Source organism: Tachysurus fulvidraco, chromosome 10 (genome assembly GCF_022655615.1).
Source record: "Tachysurus fulvidraco isolate hzauxx_2018 chromosome 10, HZAU_PFXX_2.0, whole genome shotgun sequence".
Lineage (NCBI taxonomy): Eukaryota > Metazoa > Chordata > Actinopteri > Siluriformes > Bagridae > Tachysurus > Tachysurus fulvidraco.
The window spans coordinates 17,911,709-17,929,287 of NC_062527.1; the positions used below are offsets into that span (position 1 = coordinate 17,911,709).

Genomic DNA, 17,579 nt, shown 5'->3' on the forward strand with positions numbered 1-17,579 from the left:
ACATAACTATTACTATTACATAAGATTGGATTAGATTACATTTTATTGTCATTACACATGTACAAGTACAAGGCAACAAAATGCATCTAACCAGAAGTGCCATAACTGCAAGTAATAACTATTTACAATAAATATCTTTACCTGATTTAATCCTTTGTTTTTTAATAAAGTCCACAGTGTTTACTTTGTTTTTCTGCTTTATCTATCTATCTATCTATCTATCTATCTATCTATCTATCTATCTATCTATCTATCTATCTATCTATCTATCTATCTATCTATCTATCACAATTTGAAAGACTATATAAGCAGTGATATAGCAGCTAATAGAGGATTTTTGTTCCTGTTTCTCTGGAATCCACCATTCATGTTTACAGTGGGAGTTCAGTGGTTAAGGCATCAGCTTACAGACTTGAAGGCCATGAGGTCAAGCTGACATTGCTGGTTTGTTGAGTAAATCTTTAACCCACAAACTGTGTGCTTGTGGCTTGTCTCATGTGTAATTTAGTTACTTTGGGGGAAAATGGCAGCTTTATGAATTAACTGTAAATGTACATTTGGCATTGTAACTGCGTGGGAGTCTGCTTATTATTATCACGGGCCATTTTTAAACTAAATGGAATACGGTAATGCTTGAGGTGTGTGTGTGTGTGTGTGTGTGTGTGTGTGTGTGTGTGTGTGTGTGTGTGTGTGTGTGTGTGTGTGTGTGTGTGTGTGTGTGTGTGTGAATTATTTCCTCATAAGATATACTATCCAACATATTTTTATTTTCCTGTTTTTTTTTCCATTTAATCTGACAACATCTGTGATATAATCCCAAAAATAGTACTCAGTGTAACATCTGGTTCAACAACAGTGACATACTGATTTACATCATCTCAGTACAACTAATTAAATTAACGGTTTTAATATCTGAGTGAAAGTGACAGCAGAGTTCATCTAAGCTGAACTCCAGCTGCTGAAGGCCACAGAGCTGTTACATTGTGTGTGTGTGTGTGTGTGTGTGTGTGTGTGTGTGTGTGTGTGTGTGTGTGTGTGTGTGTGTGTGTGTGTGTGTGTGTGTGTGTGTGTGTGAGTGAGAGAGAGAGAGAGAGAGAGAGAGAGAGAGAGAGAGAGAGAGAGAGAGAGAGAGAGAGAGAGAGAGAGAGAGAGAGAGAGAGAGAGCAACAGAAAAGCAGAATTGCAGTCTTGAGCTTGAGTTTGACATCCAGTCATTTCACAGTGATGGTGTTTGGAAACTCCAGGTCCGAGTTGGAAGAGGACGCTTTCCTTAGCGCCCCGCCCTGAATAGGGACCCTCTCTAAGGCGAGGTCTGTGTTTGCCAGGGGTCCACCGGTCAGCTCTGTAGGGGTGCTGTCGATCGCCAACACACGGCCACAGAAATTCTGTTACACACACACACACACACACACACACACACACACACACACACACACACACACACACACACACACACACACACACACACAGAGTCATTCTTAATATTCTGTTATTCTTTTAATGAAAACAGATACCACCTGGACCTTAGGGACATGTCCAAAATGTGTTTGAGAGAAAGGGAAAGAGGTTATGTTATTACAGCACATATACACACACGCACACATACATACACACACACACACACACATACACGCACACACACACACACACACACACACACACACACACACACACACACACACACACACACACACACACACACATACACGCACACATACATACATGCATACAGATCTTACAGTTGTCTGCAGGCCGGGGATCTGCGTGGAGTGGAAAATAAAACCCTCTGGTTTCTCTTTCGGACGTGATGACTCGATAGATCGTTGCTGCAGCAGCTTTGCCTCCTACACAAAACCCAAAAGACAGAAAAACTCTAAACACTGCCTATTAGATTAGATTTCAGGAGATTAGATTAGATTAGATTAGATTAGATTAGATTAGATTAGAACTAATTAACGAGTTTCACAGCAATGGGGGTAAATATTTATCCGATTTTTTAATGAAATTAATTCAAACAATATTGACGTGAACAATCACGTGAACATTCTGGACATTTCGTCTAGATCCATGACACCCAATCCATTGAACAGGGGGCAAATATTTATGAAACACATTGATCTTTTATTTTTAGGTTTCATGCATATTTCATGTGTGTGATATTGTCTGCTGTTGTATACAGAGGTGAGAAGTAACGGAGTAAAAATACTTTGCTACTGTACTTAAGTACATTTTTCTGGTATCAGTACTTTACTCCACTATTTATTTTTCGGACAACTTTTTACTTTTACTCATTACATTTTTACACAAATATCTGTACTTTTTACTTCTTACATTTTCAAAACGGACTCGTTACTTTTAGTATTATTCCTTCTCATTGAGCGCTGTTTCCAGCCTATCATCCTATCATTGTGTGGCTTTTTCCCCATGTGACTGGTGTACTGTATTATTTACTGGCTATCAGACATAGACTAAGGATAGCGGAGCTAACAATGAGCAGCACCTACAAAAGGAATGGCTAATGTTAATTCAGAGGGAGTCACCGATGTTAAAATAACTAACAACGAGGACATTCCTGAACACACATGGCCATATATGAGGGAGATGTTTGTAATAATCGGCGTCAAAAAGGATTCCTGGCGAATGCGTTGTGAATTGTGTCACCCAGGGGCGGTTCTAGCCCTTTTTTAGGGTGGCTTCAGCCCCCTGTCTGTAATCTCAGCCACCCTTAAACTATAAGGATCATTTTTACTTTCATAAATAAACAATAACAATTACGTAAAAATGCAGGACATGTCGTCGATGGGAAAGAAAATTATCAGTTTGATCCAGGAGCGATTTTTTTTTTACTTTGCTTTTATTCCATACTTTTACACGTGTGTTGTAGTCTTTCAAAAGTGCATCTTCAGCTGTCTGCTTTATTTGAACAGAAAAGCACAGGTACGCGCAGCGTGCACGCGCAGTCAGAGCTGGAGGCGTTTATCTATAACGTTAATCAGCGGAAAGACGCAAAGACGGCAACCAAAAGCGGTGAAATGTCATTAATCTTATTACCAGAGTTGTCATATAATATATAATATAAAACTCTTCTTGTTTTAAATTCTCACCGAGGGCTAAAAACCCCCTAAAGATGAAATCCTAGAGCCGCCCCTGGTGTCAACCCAAAAAACACGAAGTGCTTAATTTAATTAACATTAATTTTGTCATTTGTAAAACATCACAATAATTGAGTTGTTTTCAAGGACAGAGCTGGAATCTCCCTACAGTTTGGGATATGGCCTTGGTGATACACTTGGTATACATTATATTTCCAAAAGTATTGGGTCACCTGACCTTCCCTGCTATATGTGGTTGTTTTCTGATCTCATCCCTACTGAACACCTTTGGGATGAATGTGAACGCTGACTCCACCCTACCTCACCTACATCAGTGCCTGCCTTTCGTAACACTCTTGTGGCTCTTATATATATATATATATATATATATATATATATATAAAATAAAACATGACGTCCAGTTACCAGCATGACACTAAACAGGTAGTAGTATCAGCGACGTTTTACTTAAGTACATGTCAGAGTCCATACTTCTTTACTTTAACTTGAGTAAAGGAGTGTAGTCACTACTTCTACTTTTACTGGAGTCTTTTAAAAAATGAGTATCTGTACTTCTACTTGAGTAAAGGATGTGTGTACTTTTGCCACCTCTGGTTGTATAGTATAATGAATTGGGTCATCAGTACACCAGAACCCTGTCACATCCCAGTCAGTAATCTGAATAAGACACACCTTCAAGATCTTGTAGTTGGACGTCTTAGCAACATGATTCTCCCAGGATTTAGCTGTAAGCTCTTGCTGCTTGTGGTTTAAGCTGATCTGCGTGACGAACGTCAACAACAAACAACAATAAGCAGTCTGGATCTGTCAGTGTGACAAATGTGTGAACCCAAAAAAAAAAGATCCTTCACCTCTTCATATGCATGTTTCTCCTGCTGAAGGTCTTCCTGCTCTTTCAGGTCTATAATGCTCTTCTGCAGCAAAAAGATGTGTTTGGCTTTTTCTACGCTCTTCTGGGTGATGGAGCTGAGAGTCTCTGCATCTGGACTGACGAGTCTCACACCTTCCAGCTCCAGCTCAGCCTTGACTTCGCTCCACACCTCGGCTACCTGCGCACGGATATAGACCTTTTTTTAAAAGGAACATTCGTTCACTTTATCTTACGTTTATTGATTCGACGAGTCATGTTGGTTGTGGGAGGTTTGCTCAGAGCTGTCAGTTTAGCCTTGTGTGAACATCTAAAGGATGCAGTTTGGTTTGGTTCATTTGTGAATAAGCTGCTACGTAAGCCTTCAATAAATAACAGAACTTTGTATAATATTATGAGCTGAATCACTACTAACCGAAAAAACCCTGCCTACACACTTTAGGCCACGCCTCCTAATCGAGTCTAAAATTACAGCTTTAAGTTGGTACTACGACTGACGTCCTAGCTAATTAGCGATGGTTTGAAACAAGACTATGATGTAAGCTTTGTAGTTGCCACCATGCTAAACTAGAGGCTATACCCTTCTCTTACCTGTTAGCTACATTAGCCGAAATCTGTAGCTCCAGTACAAAAGTAAGCAAGCAACCGTTAAAAATGGAAAACCATATATATATATACACGTGTCTCTTTTTTGAAAAAATCATTTGAATCAAATTGATTGATTAAACCAGTTGTGTTTAATTGTGTTTAATTGTGTTTAAAGCGGTGTCATTTCAGAATTATTCATTCACTCATTCATTTTCTACCGCTTATCCGAACTTCACGGGGGGTCACGGGGAGCCTCTCAGGCGTCATTGGGCATCAAGGCAGGATACACCCTGGACGGAGTGCCAACCCATCACAGGGCACACACACACACACACACTCTCGTTCACTCACACAATCACACACTACAGACAATTTTCCAGAGATGCCAATCAACCTACCATGCATCTCTTTGGCCCGGGGGAGGAAACCGGAGTACCCGGAGGAAACCCCCGAGGCACGGGGATAACATGCAAACTCCACACACACAAGGCGGAGGTGGGAGTCGAACCCCCAACCCTGGAGGTGTGAGGCGAATGTACTAACCACTAAGCCACCGTGCCCCCATTTCAGAATTAGTAAAACATAATTTATTGTATTACAGTATTTCCAGTGGGAGATTTCTTCTCAGGTTAGTGACACATGCTCTTTGCTAACCTTAAAGTCCAGGTAACTTCTCACTATGCTCAAGGTGATGGAGTCTTCAATAGTCAGACCTGGTGGATCCTCAAACCCTGCAAACACAATCATTTCTCATTAGCATTTGTTCTCTCTCTCTCTCTCTCTCTCTCTCTCTCTCTCTCTCTCTCTCTCTCTCTCTCTCTCTCTCCCTCCCTCCCTCCCTCCCTCTCCCTCTCTCCCTCCCTCCCTCCCTCCCTCTCCCTCTCTCACCTAGTCTGCAGAACAAAGCATAGATTTTGGCACGCAAGTTTTCTGAGATATCCATAACAGCACGGCTTGGTGTGTTTTCAGGTACGGACTCCAGCAGCTCCTGTTCCTGATGCACGGTGAGAAGAGGCTTCGTCTCATCTACACATTAAAGAAGAAACGGTGATATATGTTGGCACTGAAAGAACTGAGCAGATTAATGATATGGTAAGGCTTTGAATTGAGTTCACTGTAGGTTAGTGAAGCAAACTGAGGGGCCTGTGTCCAGCATCTGTGTGCTGCCATGGACTTGTGGCTGCACAATTTTTTTTATTCAATGTACAGCATTGTCAGCGAGAAACCCCTCATCACAAAACTTCCAAACCCAGCGTTATTGTGCAATTTACCCTCACGGTGTACAAAGATGATGGTTAAAATTCCATTTATCTCTCAACGGCACGTGTTGTGAAAACTGTACCACCTCTAATAAGTGAAAAAAAAACCTAAATATGACCTGAGACATATATTTATAAAGCCAAATATTACCTGGATTTTTAGACTATACAAAATTCTCAATATAAATGAAATCTAGGCTGAATTTAATCATGAGTAAATTTCAATTATATATCACTGGATTTCTGTAAATTTGCTCTGTGGCACAGTTCGAAATGTTATACAAATAAAAAGTGAATTGAATGTATGCATTTTGAATGTCCCTAATGTATATACACAACCTTTCTCTACAGCTTAAAAAACGTAAGTAAAGTAAAAATGGCGACCTAGCAGAGAGCCCCTTAACATTTTGAACCAAAAATAGGTGTATTGTACAAACCAGCGATTCGGCCATGCTGGTCTCTCTTGACTCCGATCTCTGCCTCTTCCTTTCTCCAAAGCTGCAGCAGCATGGCCTGAGCAGTGAGCCCTTTCTTGCCCTTCCAGGCCTCGATGTGAGGCAGAGTTTTGGGGTTGTCGCACAGCTCAAGCAGCGTCGCCAGCCATACGCTATTCATGCTCTTGGGACTCGACTGACAATAAAGCGAATGACGAATGATGCAGTTTTTTTGTTTTTTTTTGCTGATTGGTCTGTAAATCTGAGCTTATTGTATTCACATGTTACTTACCTGGATGAAGTCAAGTAAGAGAAACGCTCCTTCCTTCTCCAAAAACAAATCCTCTGTGGTGTAACAACCGACAACGCAAGACCTGCATGATTTCACGTTGGTGAGAAAAACCATTCACGTGATCACTGTACGCAAAGTATATACAAACTTATACTACAGAATATTTCTGACGCTCATCATTCTGACTTTATTTCTACATACTGCAGGTCTGTCTTCATGTAACAATTTAGGTTGTCAGGTGTGTCAGGTTTGTTAGAACACTAATAATATTAGTTCGAGAGATTTCTGAGGTGTGTACGGTGTGGACATGACTCACCACACACAGTCCACAGCCGAGACAACGAGTCTGTTGTGTCCCAGGCCGCTGTTCAACTGAACCGGGTCTGTTTGCAGATAACGAACCACCATCTCTACGCCCTCTGCTCCGAACAACTCCTGCTTACACACACACACACACGAGTTTTAGTTACCGTCCAGCTTCTATTCAAACATAAGAGTATTGTAATGACCGGTCTGACCTTCCTGTGCATGTCTCCTTCACAGAGGCTGGACAGAGTGACCAACACGTCGGTCTGGATCTCCAGAGACACGGCATCCTCTTCCTCGTTCCTCTCCTGGAATAGCCTCAGTAACCCTGAGCACCATAAAATGTAGTCAATATATAGAATATCAGTATGATCTGCATGAACTTGCTGCGTTTGTTACCATCCAAGAGCTGATGGCTAACACTGGCAAACCATAAAACATCTATCAATATGAAATCTATCAATTCTTACAGTCAAAAGATTTGTATCCTGATCCACAAGCTTTCCTTTTGCTATCGGTTTATGGCATGTATTCACTAAGAACTCTTCTACTAAGTTCTACTAAAATAAAATATTGGAATTTCTGCTTGAATGAAATTTTGCATGTAGAACCTAGAAGGTGTGAGCCACAAGATAAACTCTGTATGGTCACCAATGAGCTGGCTGATGGCTCCCTGGTCACAGAGGTCCTGGTTGATGAGGCTGTTGCTAAGCGAGGCCATGCAGCGAAGCAGACGCAGACAGTAGCGCATCTGAGCTTTCCTTCCACTTCGACCTCCGATGCAATGGAAGCCCTGACCTTGGCCTAAGACGGAGTCGGTTTCTGGTACAGAGGAAAAAGAGCACGAGTCACTCCAAGCCTAGTTTAGGTACCGTCACTTTTCTGATCAAAGCAATTCGGATGAAATCATCTTGAAATATTTATTAATTAAATTGCTGTTTCTTTTTTCATGTATCATTGGACATTTTTTTCAAGTATCGTGATCGATGATATTTTTGCTATATCACCCACTGTATTTTTTTTTTAATCCTTTGTTATCTGACATCATAAATGGCTCTCATCCTCAATTCTTAAGTAAATGACTTTTTGAACAGTACACCGGTGGAAGTGAAATCGACTTATCGGACATTTGCCATCAGCATAAACAAATGATGTTCTGTCTGTGAGTCTGATGTAAAGTGAGTCAGGACTTTGTTGGCTCTCAGTGTGAGACGTGTGTTTTTCCCCCCTGTTGATAACCTTATGCTGACTTTTAGTGGATGAAGATAAACACCTTCACATTTTAGATGCTTATGACCAAACACTTAGCATCTCAGAGAGCAGAAACGGGTTTGATATCGACATTTACTTTTACATTTACTTTTCTATGGATATATTTCCCTAGTAGTAGGAAAAAAACAGAAATACTTGTGAAACCCTTCACCACCGTGGAGTGGGACATGACAAAGGCATTTAATGCTGAACACAGACGCAACAAAACAGGAGCAAATTCCATTTTTTTTTGTTTCTGAGGAAAAGAGATAAATAAGCTCAACGGCCCGAGGACACGTAACAAACAGGAAATGTGCTGATAATGTGATACAATGACCCTTAGGATGATGCTACTTCCCATTTCAAGGACTATCGACGTGCTGTGTTGAGAACAGAATTCAAATACAGATCAGGGTGTGATATTGACCGAGTTGTCGATATTATCTGCTTTGGCTGTGTGTGTACCTTGTTGTGTGCACCAGTCCAGAAGCACGAGCAGACAGGTGTTAGCCTGACAGGCCATGTACTCGTCCTGCATGAGCGGCGCCACCGTGGCCAGAGAGGCCAACGCCTGCAGCTGAAGCTCCTCCTGCTGGACGCTTGTCCAATTCTGCTGGGGTTTCCCGCTGCGTCTGCTCTCGGACGAACCGGGCCGAACGAGCAGCATCAACGCCAGCATCACTCGACACTCTTTAAACAGCTGACACACACATACACATCCTATATGCTGGAGTTATGCAGAAGATAATTTGTTCCTTTAAGCACCTGTAGTACTGAATCCTCACCTGTACAGCTGCCAGATCTCTGGACAGAACAACAATCAGGTTCAGCAGCAGCTTCTTCATCTCAAAGTCCTCATTAGTGAAGGACAGCTTGAAATTTCGCATCAGCGGGTTATGGCTCTTCACTGCACGGCACAGAAAACTCAAACCGCTCACACTTTTGACAAACATCTCATTATTTAAGACGATATATTAGACGGTATTTCACAAAACTTACACTCGGGAACAGTCGCAAAGTGGACGAGCTGCTTAGCAAACCCACTTTCCTGCAAAATGATGAGTGGGATTTAAAACAACAATACAAAGAGGATAATAACAGCATTGTGCAGGACATGTAGTCGAGCCACCGTACTTACAATTAGCGGGGCGCTGGGGTTTTCTGCGATCAAGGTCGTAATTACCAGAAGGTCGTTGCGAAACTGCTGGTCGTAATGTCGGAGGCCGTTGAGAAGATGATGCAAAAAAGCCTCTTTCAGGACCCTGGTGTTTAAAACACACTCAGTCAAGAGATCATTCCATCTTCATCCGATATTCAACCATCCACTTATTTTGAGAAGTGAGAAAATTCTCTACATCGTCTCAAACACCTGGTCCAATATTCCACTTACACTCGACTCGACTCTAGCTGTACATATAAAATGCACTATTGCTTTAATCCATCATTTATCAATGTACCAATCTGGCAACAGTAAAAAGCATGAAAGTATGGATAGTATATATAAATGTATAGATTTGATTGTGGACATAGACTGTGGTGCAGGAGCATTGCAGACTTTTTACAGAAACACAGGACAAATTTTCCCTAACATCTACACATACTGTACCCCAGTGGAGGAAGCTTTAAGAAACAAAACTAAACGTACATGATGCAGTCCATGTTGCTGAGCTGCTTGGTGACTTCCTCTCTAGAACCGTTGTCTAAAAGGTTCCAGAGGATCTCCGTGGAGCGGAAAAGCATTTGTCCAGATGGATCCGGTTCGTTCATGTGGAAGCAGATCTTCTGGGCTCCCTCTGCTTTCAGGATCAAGCTACAGTTCACTGCTACAAAGAGGAAAAATGCTGGATAATCTCTCTCTCTCTCTCTCTCTCTCTCTCTCTCTCTCTCTCTCTCTCTCTCTCTCTCTCTCTCTCTCATGCACACACACACAAACTAAATGCATGATAGCAAACTGCAGAATAAATATGGAGCTAAATACCAGAAGCCCTGGAGAGGATCTGGAGTGCCTGTAGGACATGCAGTTTGACTTCCAGCTGCTTCTCCAGAAGAGCCAGTGACATGAGCAGAGTCTCTGCCAGACCGCTGCGCTCTACCAGCTCACGTCTGTACACCAGGCTCGTGCCACACACACCTGAATCACAAAATGAGAGATGGTCTCTACCTGTTTGTTTAGTGATCCAAATATCTGTATTCGGCTTTAAATCCGAATGTGAGTCCTTTTTAAAAAATGTCTGTTCAGTTCAACGAATGGTGCAAGGTTCATTATATGTCACATAATTATTAAATATGTATGACGTAAAGTGGGTTTCCTTAGTTACTCGTCCTACACAGCCACATACTGTACATTCATACACGTTATCAGGGCTGTCAAGTATCATTCAGTACAATTGAGAGTGACAGTCACACATTTGGGTCTTTTGTCACGCTCTCCCGCCACACACTGTATTTCTCACACAGAAAAACGTACTATTTATTATATATTTAATAAGCCGCAGCGCCCAAAACGTATCTATCCGCAACGTTGTCTCTATGGAACTGGGCAGGAATCAAGTGCGTCTCCCCTGGAGCTCTTAGTCGAGCCTGACACTTATCAGCCAATCAAAAGAAGAAGCTACACAACAGCCATTCAGAAAATATCACTATTGTATCTGGGTAAGAATTAACACAACAACCAATGAAAAAAACAACATATACATTAGAGAGGGTATTTTCGATGGTCGCTTTGAACAAAGCTTGTCTCTGGACGGGACATTGTCCTCAATCATGACCCTAAAAATGTCAGGGCTTGTGCTGAACTGTTTTAAATGGGAGCAACATTACACATGATAAAGGAGTCCAAAAAGACAACAAACACTTACAATAAACACCACCAGTCATAATCTCTATCTCTCTCTCTCTTTCTCTCTCTCTCTCTCTCTCTCTCTCTCTCTCTCTCTCTCCCACACACACACACACACAACTTAATAAATGGAAATTGAACAAATACTTTGTATTTGGTTAAAATGTGGTCAGTGATCCTGGTGAAACACAGTTTCCTTTTTTCTTTTCTTTTCTTGTCACTCTTGCCTGTCTTCAAAACTTGAGAGCCCTGCATTATTCCCTGCTGTTCATTTACATTAGAGCTTTTTACACTTTGTGTTGCAGAGACTCACCATTTTCATAGTGCATTGCTTTGTCAGAGCTGTAGAGTGATATGATGGAAGCACAGATTTGCTCTTGGACTGCAGCATTTGACACCCGCATCAGACAACCTGCAGAATACAAACAACCACAAACAACAACAACAACAACAACAACAGATTCTCATCAATCACAGCTTGATTAAGATAACACAAAACAAGACACCATGATAACTGTAGACTGATTGTCTTCTCCAATGACCAGCACTCCGGTATCTAAGATTTATATTTTGGGGGCGGAGCTTGAAACAGTATTAATGCTGATTGGTTAGCTATACAAAAAAAGGCATTATAGGGTGGGAATAGCTTGTTGGTGATGCAGGGATTGTTTGTTATATTTGTCTATATTATACTGTACATTCCCAACAATGTATACTGTACATTCCCTGTGGCAGGATGTTGACGTACCCATCTGAGAGAGCGAGTCTGTCACAACTCTGGCGTAGTTCATCTCATCAGACACCTTCTCCTTTAAGAAGGGAAACCTTCATGATAAAACAGCAAGAAAGTGATTAGTATTGAAGATAAACATTGGCATGAATTACAGAGGTAATTACGGTAGTAACAGGCCATGGATTATTAATTTGTTTTCTTTCTTGTTTTCACGACTTAATTTTCTCGTGAATTCGGCATAAGAACGTGTTCTAGCAAAAGCGCAGTAGCGCATCATGGATGATCGCATTCGCTTTTACTTTGGTCAGGGATTCAAATCCAACTGAAACTGCTTTCTTATCTGTCAGTGATTGACAACGAGGAAACAACTTTTGTCATGTCGAGATCACGAGACAATTAAGTCGTGATCACTGGGAAAACAGCCTGTTAATTCGAGATCACGAAAAACATAAATCGTGATCACTGGGAAACAACTTATTACGTCGAGATCACAAGATAATTAAGCCGAGATAACGAGAAGACAACTTTTGTCATTTTGAGATCATTAGATAATTAAGCCGAGATAATGAGAAGACAACTTTTGTAATGTCAAGATCACGAGATAATTAAGCCGAGATAACGAGAAGCCAACTTTTGTCATGTCGAGATCTTGGAAAAATTAAGTCGAGATCACGAGAAGACAACTTTTGTCATGTTCAAGATCGTGAGATTATTAAGCCGAGATAACGAGAAGACAACTTTTGTCATGTCGAGATCACGAGATAATTAAGCCGAGATAACGAGAAGACAACGTTTGTCATGTCAAGATCACAAGATAATTAAGCCGAGATAACGAGAAGACAACTTTTGTCATGTCGAGATCTTGGAAAAATTAAGTCGAGATCAAGAGAAGACAACTTTTGTCATGTTCAAGATCGTGAGATTATTAAGCAGAGATAACAAGAAGACAACTTTTGTCATGTTCAAGATCGTGAGATTATTAAGCAGAGATAACAAGAAGACAACTTTTGTCATGTCGAGATCACAAGATAATTAAGCCAAGATAACGAGAAGACAACTTTTGTCATGTCGAGATCTTGGAAAAATTAAGTCGAGATCAAGAGAAGACAACTTTTGTCATGTCGAGATCACGAGATAATTAAGCCGAGATAACGAAAAGACAACTTTTGTTATGTCGAGATCACAAGATGATTAAGCCCAGATAACGAGAAGACAACTTTTGTCATGTCAAGATCACGAGATGATTAAGCCGAGATAACGAGAAGAAAACTTTTGTTATGTAGAGAAACAAGAAAGAAAAAATATAACAATGCATGGCCTCTTAAACATCTGTAGGTAATTCATCTGACCTGCATATGTATACAAGGTCACGCAGCATAGATGTGTAATCGGGATGTTCTTCGGATTTTTCTGCGCAGATGTTTAAAATCTGAAAGATGTCCAGGAGATCTCGCAAATACTGAGTCACGCAAATTAAGGCAAATATTCAGCATGTATAGATAATATTGAGAGTTGAATTAGACTGGACGTTTAACATAGAAAGACGAAGAAGACAAAATCTCAATCGCTTAATGTGAATTAGCACCAAAGGCTGAGAAAGGTGAAGAGTCGGTAATTGGGCTCAGGAGGATTCGTGATGAGGTAGCTCGAGGTCCCTCTAGGGCGCTCTAAGTGTTTCACAGATAACAGATAGCGTCAGAGCAAGCATGCAAACGCTGAGAAGATTTGTGAGGGGCTTGGGGATGTTTTCCCTTTTTTAATGTTAGTGATATTCCTAATTCATAAGCCATTGAGGATACATAGCCATTTTGGCATCTCTTCGTCACTCGCTTCAAGGCGGAGATGTGTCGGTCTTTCAGGGTGCACTAAAAAAAATAAAAACAATATTTGTTGTTAATTGCAAAATTAGTGGCATTAAGTTTATTAACTTGATTTATCGTAGGAACATTACAGTAGGATTGAAATAACATTAATCACAATTAGGGGCACAATAGGAACCTCTGGAACAGTTCAAAATTTCCTAGAATTCATTTAATGAAATGATGAAGCTCAAAATGTCTCAGTGCAGGTGTGATCTATTTCATTCTCCTAATTCAAGGGTGCCAATACATTTGCATTTGTGCACCAGTGAAGTGAATAACATAATCAGTGATGGAAGTGGGGTTATGAGACAGCATTTAGACATGTGACTGGTTATTTGACTTACTGATATAGGATCCTGAAGCAGGTTGATGACACGGGGAAGGTCGGGATGCCTCCTAGCCTGAAAAACAACAGAATATAAATAAAATGCATTGGGACTTTTATTTCAACTTATTTTACAGATTTTTGTTTTTAGATTCACTTGCATCTGTAGACATTCATTCGACATAACTGTAGATTCGACATGATTGTATCGATAGAATGGTCAAAACTCAACAGAAAATAGGTGGAGTTTTTTCTTTTCTTATTTTCATGACATTATGGAAACTCTGGAGGCGACTTTAAGCTCCGCCCACTTCTCAACCAAGCCATGACACTGATCACTGATATTTATATTTATACATGTCTTTATTAATGTCAGTTTATGTGTTATTATACAAACATCACCTTCTTTTATAAGTTTATTGGCTGCACGAGCAAGAACAAAAATCATTTAAACACTATAAAAATTCTTTTGCTGCTTTCAACTTTTCCCGTTAGAGGTCTCGTGACCTCCAGTGAATCATCAGTTTCCACCTAACTATATCCTCAACATCCTCTACTCTCACACAAATTACCTTCATGTCCTCATTTAACACATCCATGTCTCCTCTTTGGCCTTCCTCTTGCCCTCTCACCTGACAGCTCCATCTCCAACATCCTTCTACCAATATAACCATCTCCCTCCTCTGTACATGTCCAAACCCTCACAATCTAATCTCTCTGTCCTTGTCCCCAAAACAGCCAACCTGAGCTGTCCCTCTGATGTGCTTGTCCCTAATCCTGTCCATCCTCGTCACTCCTAAAGACAACCTCAACATCCTCATCTCTGCTACCTCCATCTCTGCCTCATGTCTTTTCCTCACTGCTACAGTCATGAACCCATACATCACATATAGATGCACCTTTCATCCTCATACTGGTCCACTATTGTATATCCTGCACTAATGTAGAGTTTTTTTGTTTTTTTTTTAAAAAACAAATTTGTAATTGTATATTTTCCACTGGCCACTTTGTACATGTTGCCTTAGTGTACAATTCGTGTTGCTACTTTTTTTTTTTTTTACATCTTTCTTATATTTATGCTCCTTCTCAACTATTACTATGCACCAACACACCAAGACAAAGTCCTGTACATGTAAACCCTACAGATCCTGGCAATAAACATGATTCTGATTCTGATTCTGATTCTGAACTCATGGTATGCTTTGTGTTTGGCCGCTGTCACTTCATGATTCACTCTGCGATTTCTTGCAATTATGTCTAATTTCTTCAGTCCTTTCCACATCCCACACCTTTCTAACTAGCCTCTTCCTCTGAATGCTGTCCTGTACTTCCTTGTTCCACCATCATGTTTCCTTATTGTGCTTTAATTTTTATTGTCTATAATCAGCTTTATATTACTGAATTTTTTGAATGCATAAAAATGTTCATGGTTGTCTCTATTTCATTGCTTATTCCAAAAATAAATTCACAAAATGTTGCTTATGTTTGGATTTATTTGACTTTTGATACTATACTATAAAAAGAAATTAATTTTCCCATCACATTTTGCTGTCAGTGTTGTCTGAGTAACTAATAACTAATAACCATGCACATAAGTATTTAAGCTCATAAACCAAGTAAATGAGTAAATAAATAAATACATAAATAAATATGGAAGCAATTAAATATATATAAAACTGAAACTATTAAATAATAATCTATAATAAATTGGACTAGTTTTAGATTAAGTAGAGTTTAATATCACTTTTTTCATCAATTGTTAGTTATTTGTTAAATATTATAAATGTTTTAAAGAAAAGATATGCCAGTAAAGCGTATCCTGACAGAATTTATTATAATGTGGATGTTATATTATATTATATTATACTATATTATATTATACTATGTTAGGTTATGTTATGTTATGTTATTCTTTCATTCATTCACTTTCTACCGCTTATCCGAACTTCTCGGGTCACGGGGAGCCTGTGCCTATGCACACACACTCTCATTCACTCACACACTCACACACTACGGACAATTTTCCAGAGATGCCAATCAACCTATCATGCATGTCTTTGGACCAGGGGAGGAAACCGGAGTACCCGGAGGAAACCCCCGAGGCACAGGGAGAACATGCAAACTTCACACACACAAGGCGTTGGAGGGAATCGAACCCCCAACCCTTTAGGTGTGAGGCAAACGTGCTAACCACTAAGCCACCGTGACCCCATGTTATATTATATTATATTATATTATATTATATTTTGTTATATTATGTTATGTTACGTTATATTATATTATATATTGTTATATTATACTATATTATATTATATTATATTATATTATATTATATTATATTATATTATATTATATTATATTATATTCTGTCGTCCAGCCCACGTGTCTTATTTTATTACATTTTCTTTTTCATTCCACTGAGAGTAAAGTGTTTTCCTCACCTCAGTTAAATCCGGGCTGTTTAGTGCAGATTCCTTAGTAATAATGGGGACTTTAGGAGTGAGTCTCTGAGACCTGGTGCCTGTCGATCTGAGTGTTTTCTTCCTCGTCTCAGTGGAAGTCATCCCGAATCACCAAGAACGACATTAATGACACTAATAAACCACTTAACAAGTCAACTCTGTCTTTCTTTTATAAAAATCTACTTTTCTTCCTCTTCACGCGCTCACAAAGCTGCAGGTGAGACGTGTTTATAAGCAGCACTTAGAAACCCACCCTTACACAGTACACGCGCAACCGTCACCATAGCAACAACTCTAATTCTACGGAGCGCAAGAGAGGTCAAATTTACTCGACATGAAATCCGCGTTCATCGAGTATTTAATAGATAAATTTAATTTACTTAATTTTTTTTTTTTACATTAAACACAATTCGTCTATTTTTTTTATTGATTTAGACTTATCACACGGTGTTAATAAGCAGGTTTTACATACATTTTCTAGCTTTTTTATATATATTTTTTATTATTTAGCTAAAATATTATCTTAATTTCTACTTGTTACAAAAAAATTAATTTATTTACATTTTATTATATCACGGGCAACATGGGGACATTTTATAACACAACAATTACTAATAACACTAATAATATAAAAACTAATAAAAACTAATAAAACTAATAATAATCTAAAAATAATAATAATTATTATAATAATAATACATTAAACAATAATTGTTTTACATTTCATACAGTTTTAACGAAATCGTTTGTCTTATTTAATATTTGTATACATTTACTAATAATGATTTAATAGCAAAAGCACTTCTTCAGTATCAACCTGCCATTGTGCTGAAATGTCAATGAAACAATAAAACAAACAAACAAACAAACAAACAACAAAGAACTCAGGGGGCTTGAAACAGAAACCTTAAGAGGATCACAGGAATCAAAAGAAACCTATTCTGAGTGACAATGGATAGTGGGGTTATAAATCACTGTTGTTGTTGTTGTTGTTGTTGTTGTTGTTGTTGTTGTTGTTGTTATGTTAATGTTAATGATGATTTATTTTTATTATTTTTATTATTATTTGTTAATAATAATAATAATAATAATAATAATAATAATAATAATAATAATAATAATAATAATAATAATAATAATATGTTTAGCAGTAGAATTAGAATTAGTAGCAGTAGTAGCAACATTTATTTCATATAAAAGTACATTTGTCTAAGTACAGTACACGCTCACTCCGGACTTTTATTTTG

General features: G+C 39.1%; 1 protein-coding gene across 1 annotated transcript; it reads right to left on the reverse strand.

Moving 5' to 3' along the window:
- Positions 1-747: 747 nt before the first annotated feature.
- LOC113654920 (cilia- and flagella-associated protein 69) lies at positions 748-16,621 on the reverse strand. The gene is made up of 23 exons (XM_027165207.2): positions 16,312-16,621; positions 13,890-13,946; positions 13,483-13,548; positions 13,033-13,142; positions 11,699-11,775; positions 11,264-11,362; positions 10,090-10,242; positions 9,757-9,934; positions 9,250-9,373; positions 9,111-9,159; positions 8,897-9,018; positions 8,577-8,811; positions 7,512-7,682; positions 7,073-7,188; positions 6,871-6,989; positions 6,555-6,636; positions 6,266-6,458; positions 5,458-5,595; positions 5,224-5,300; positions 3,965-4,162; positions 3,786-3,872; positions 1,740-1,844; positions 748-1,385 (listed from the first exon to the last, which is right to left on the reverse strand). Exons 1-23 carry the CDS (start codon positions 16,432-16,434, stop codon positions 1,212-1,214), a joined length of 2,853 nt encoding a protein of 950 aa, XP_027021008.2. The 5' UTR covers positions 16,435-16,621; the 3' UTR covers positions 748-1,211.
- Positions 16,622-17,579: the final 958 nt, after the last annotated feature.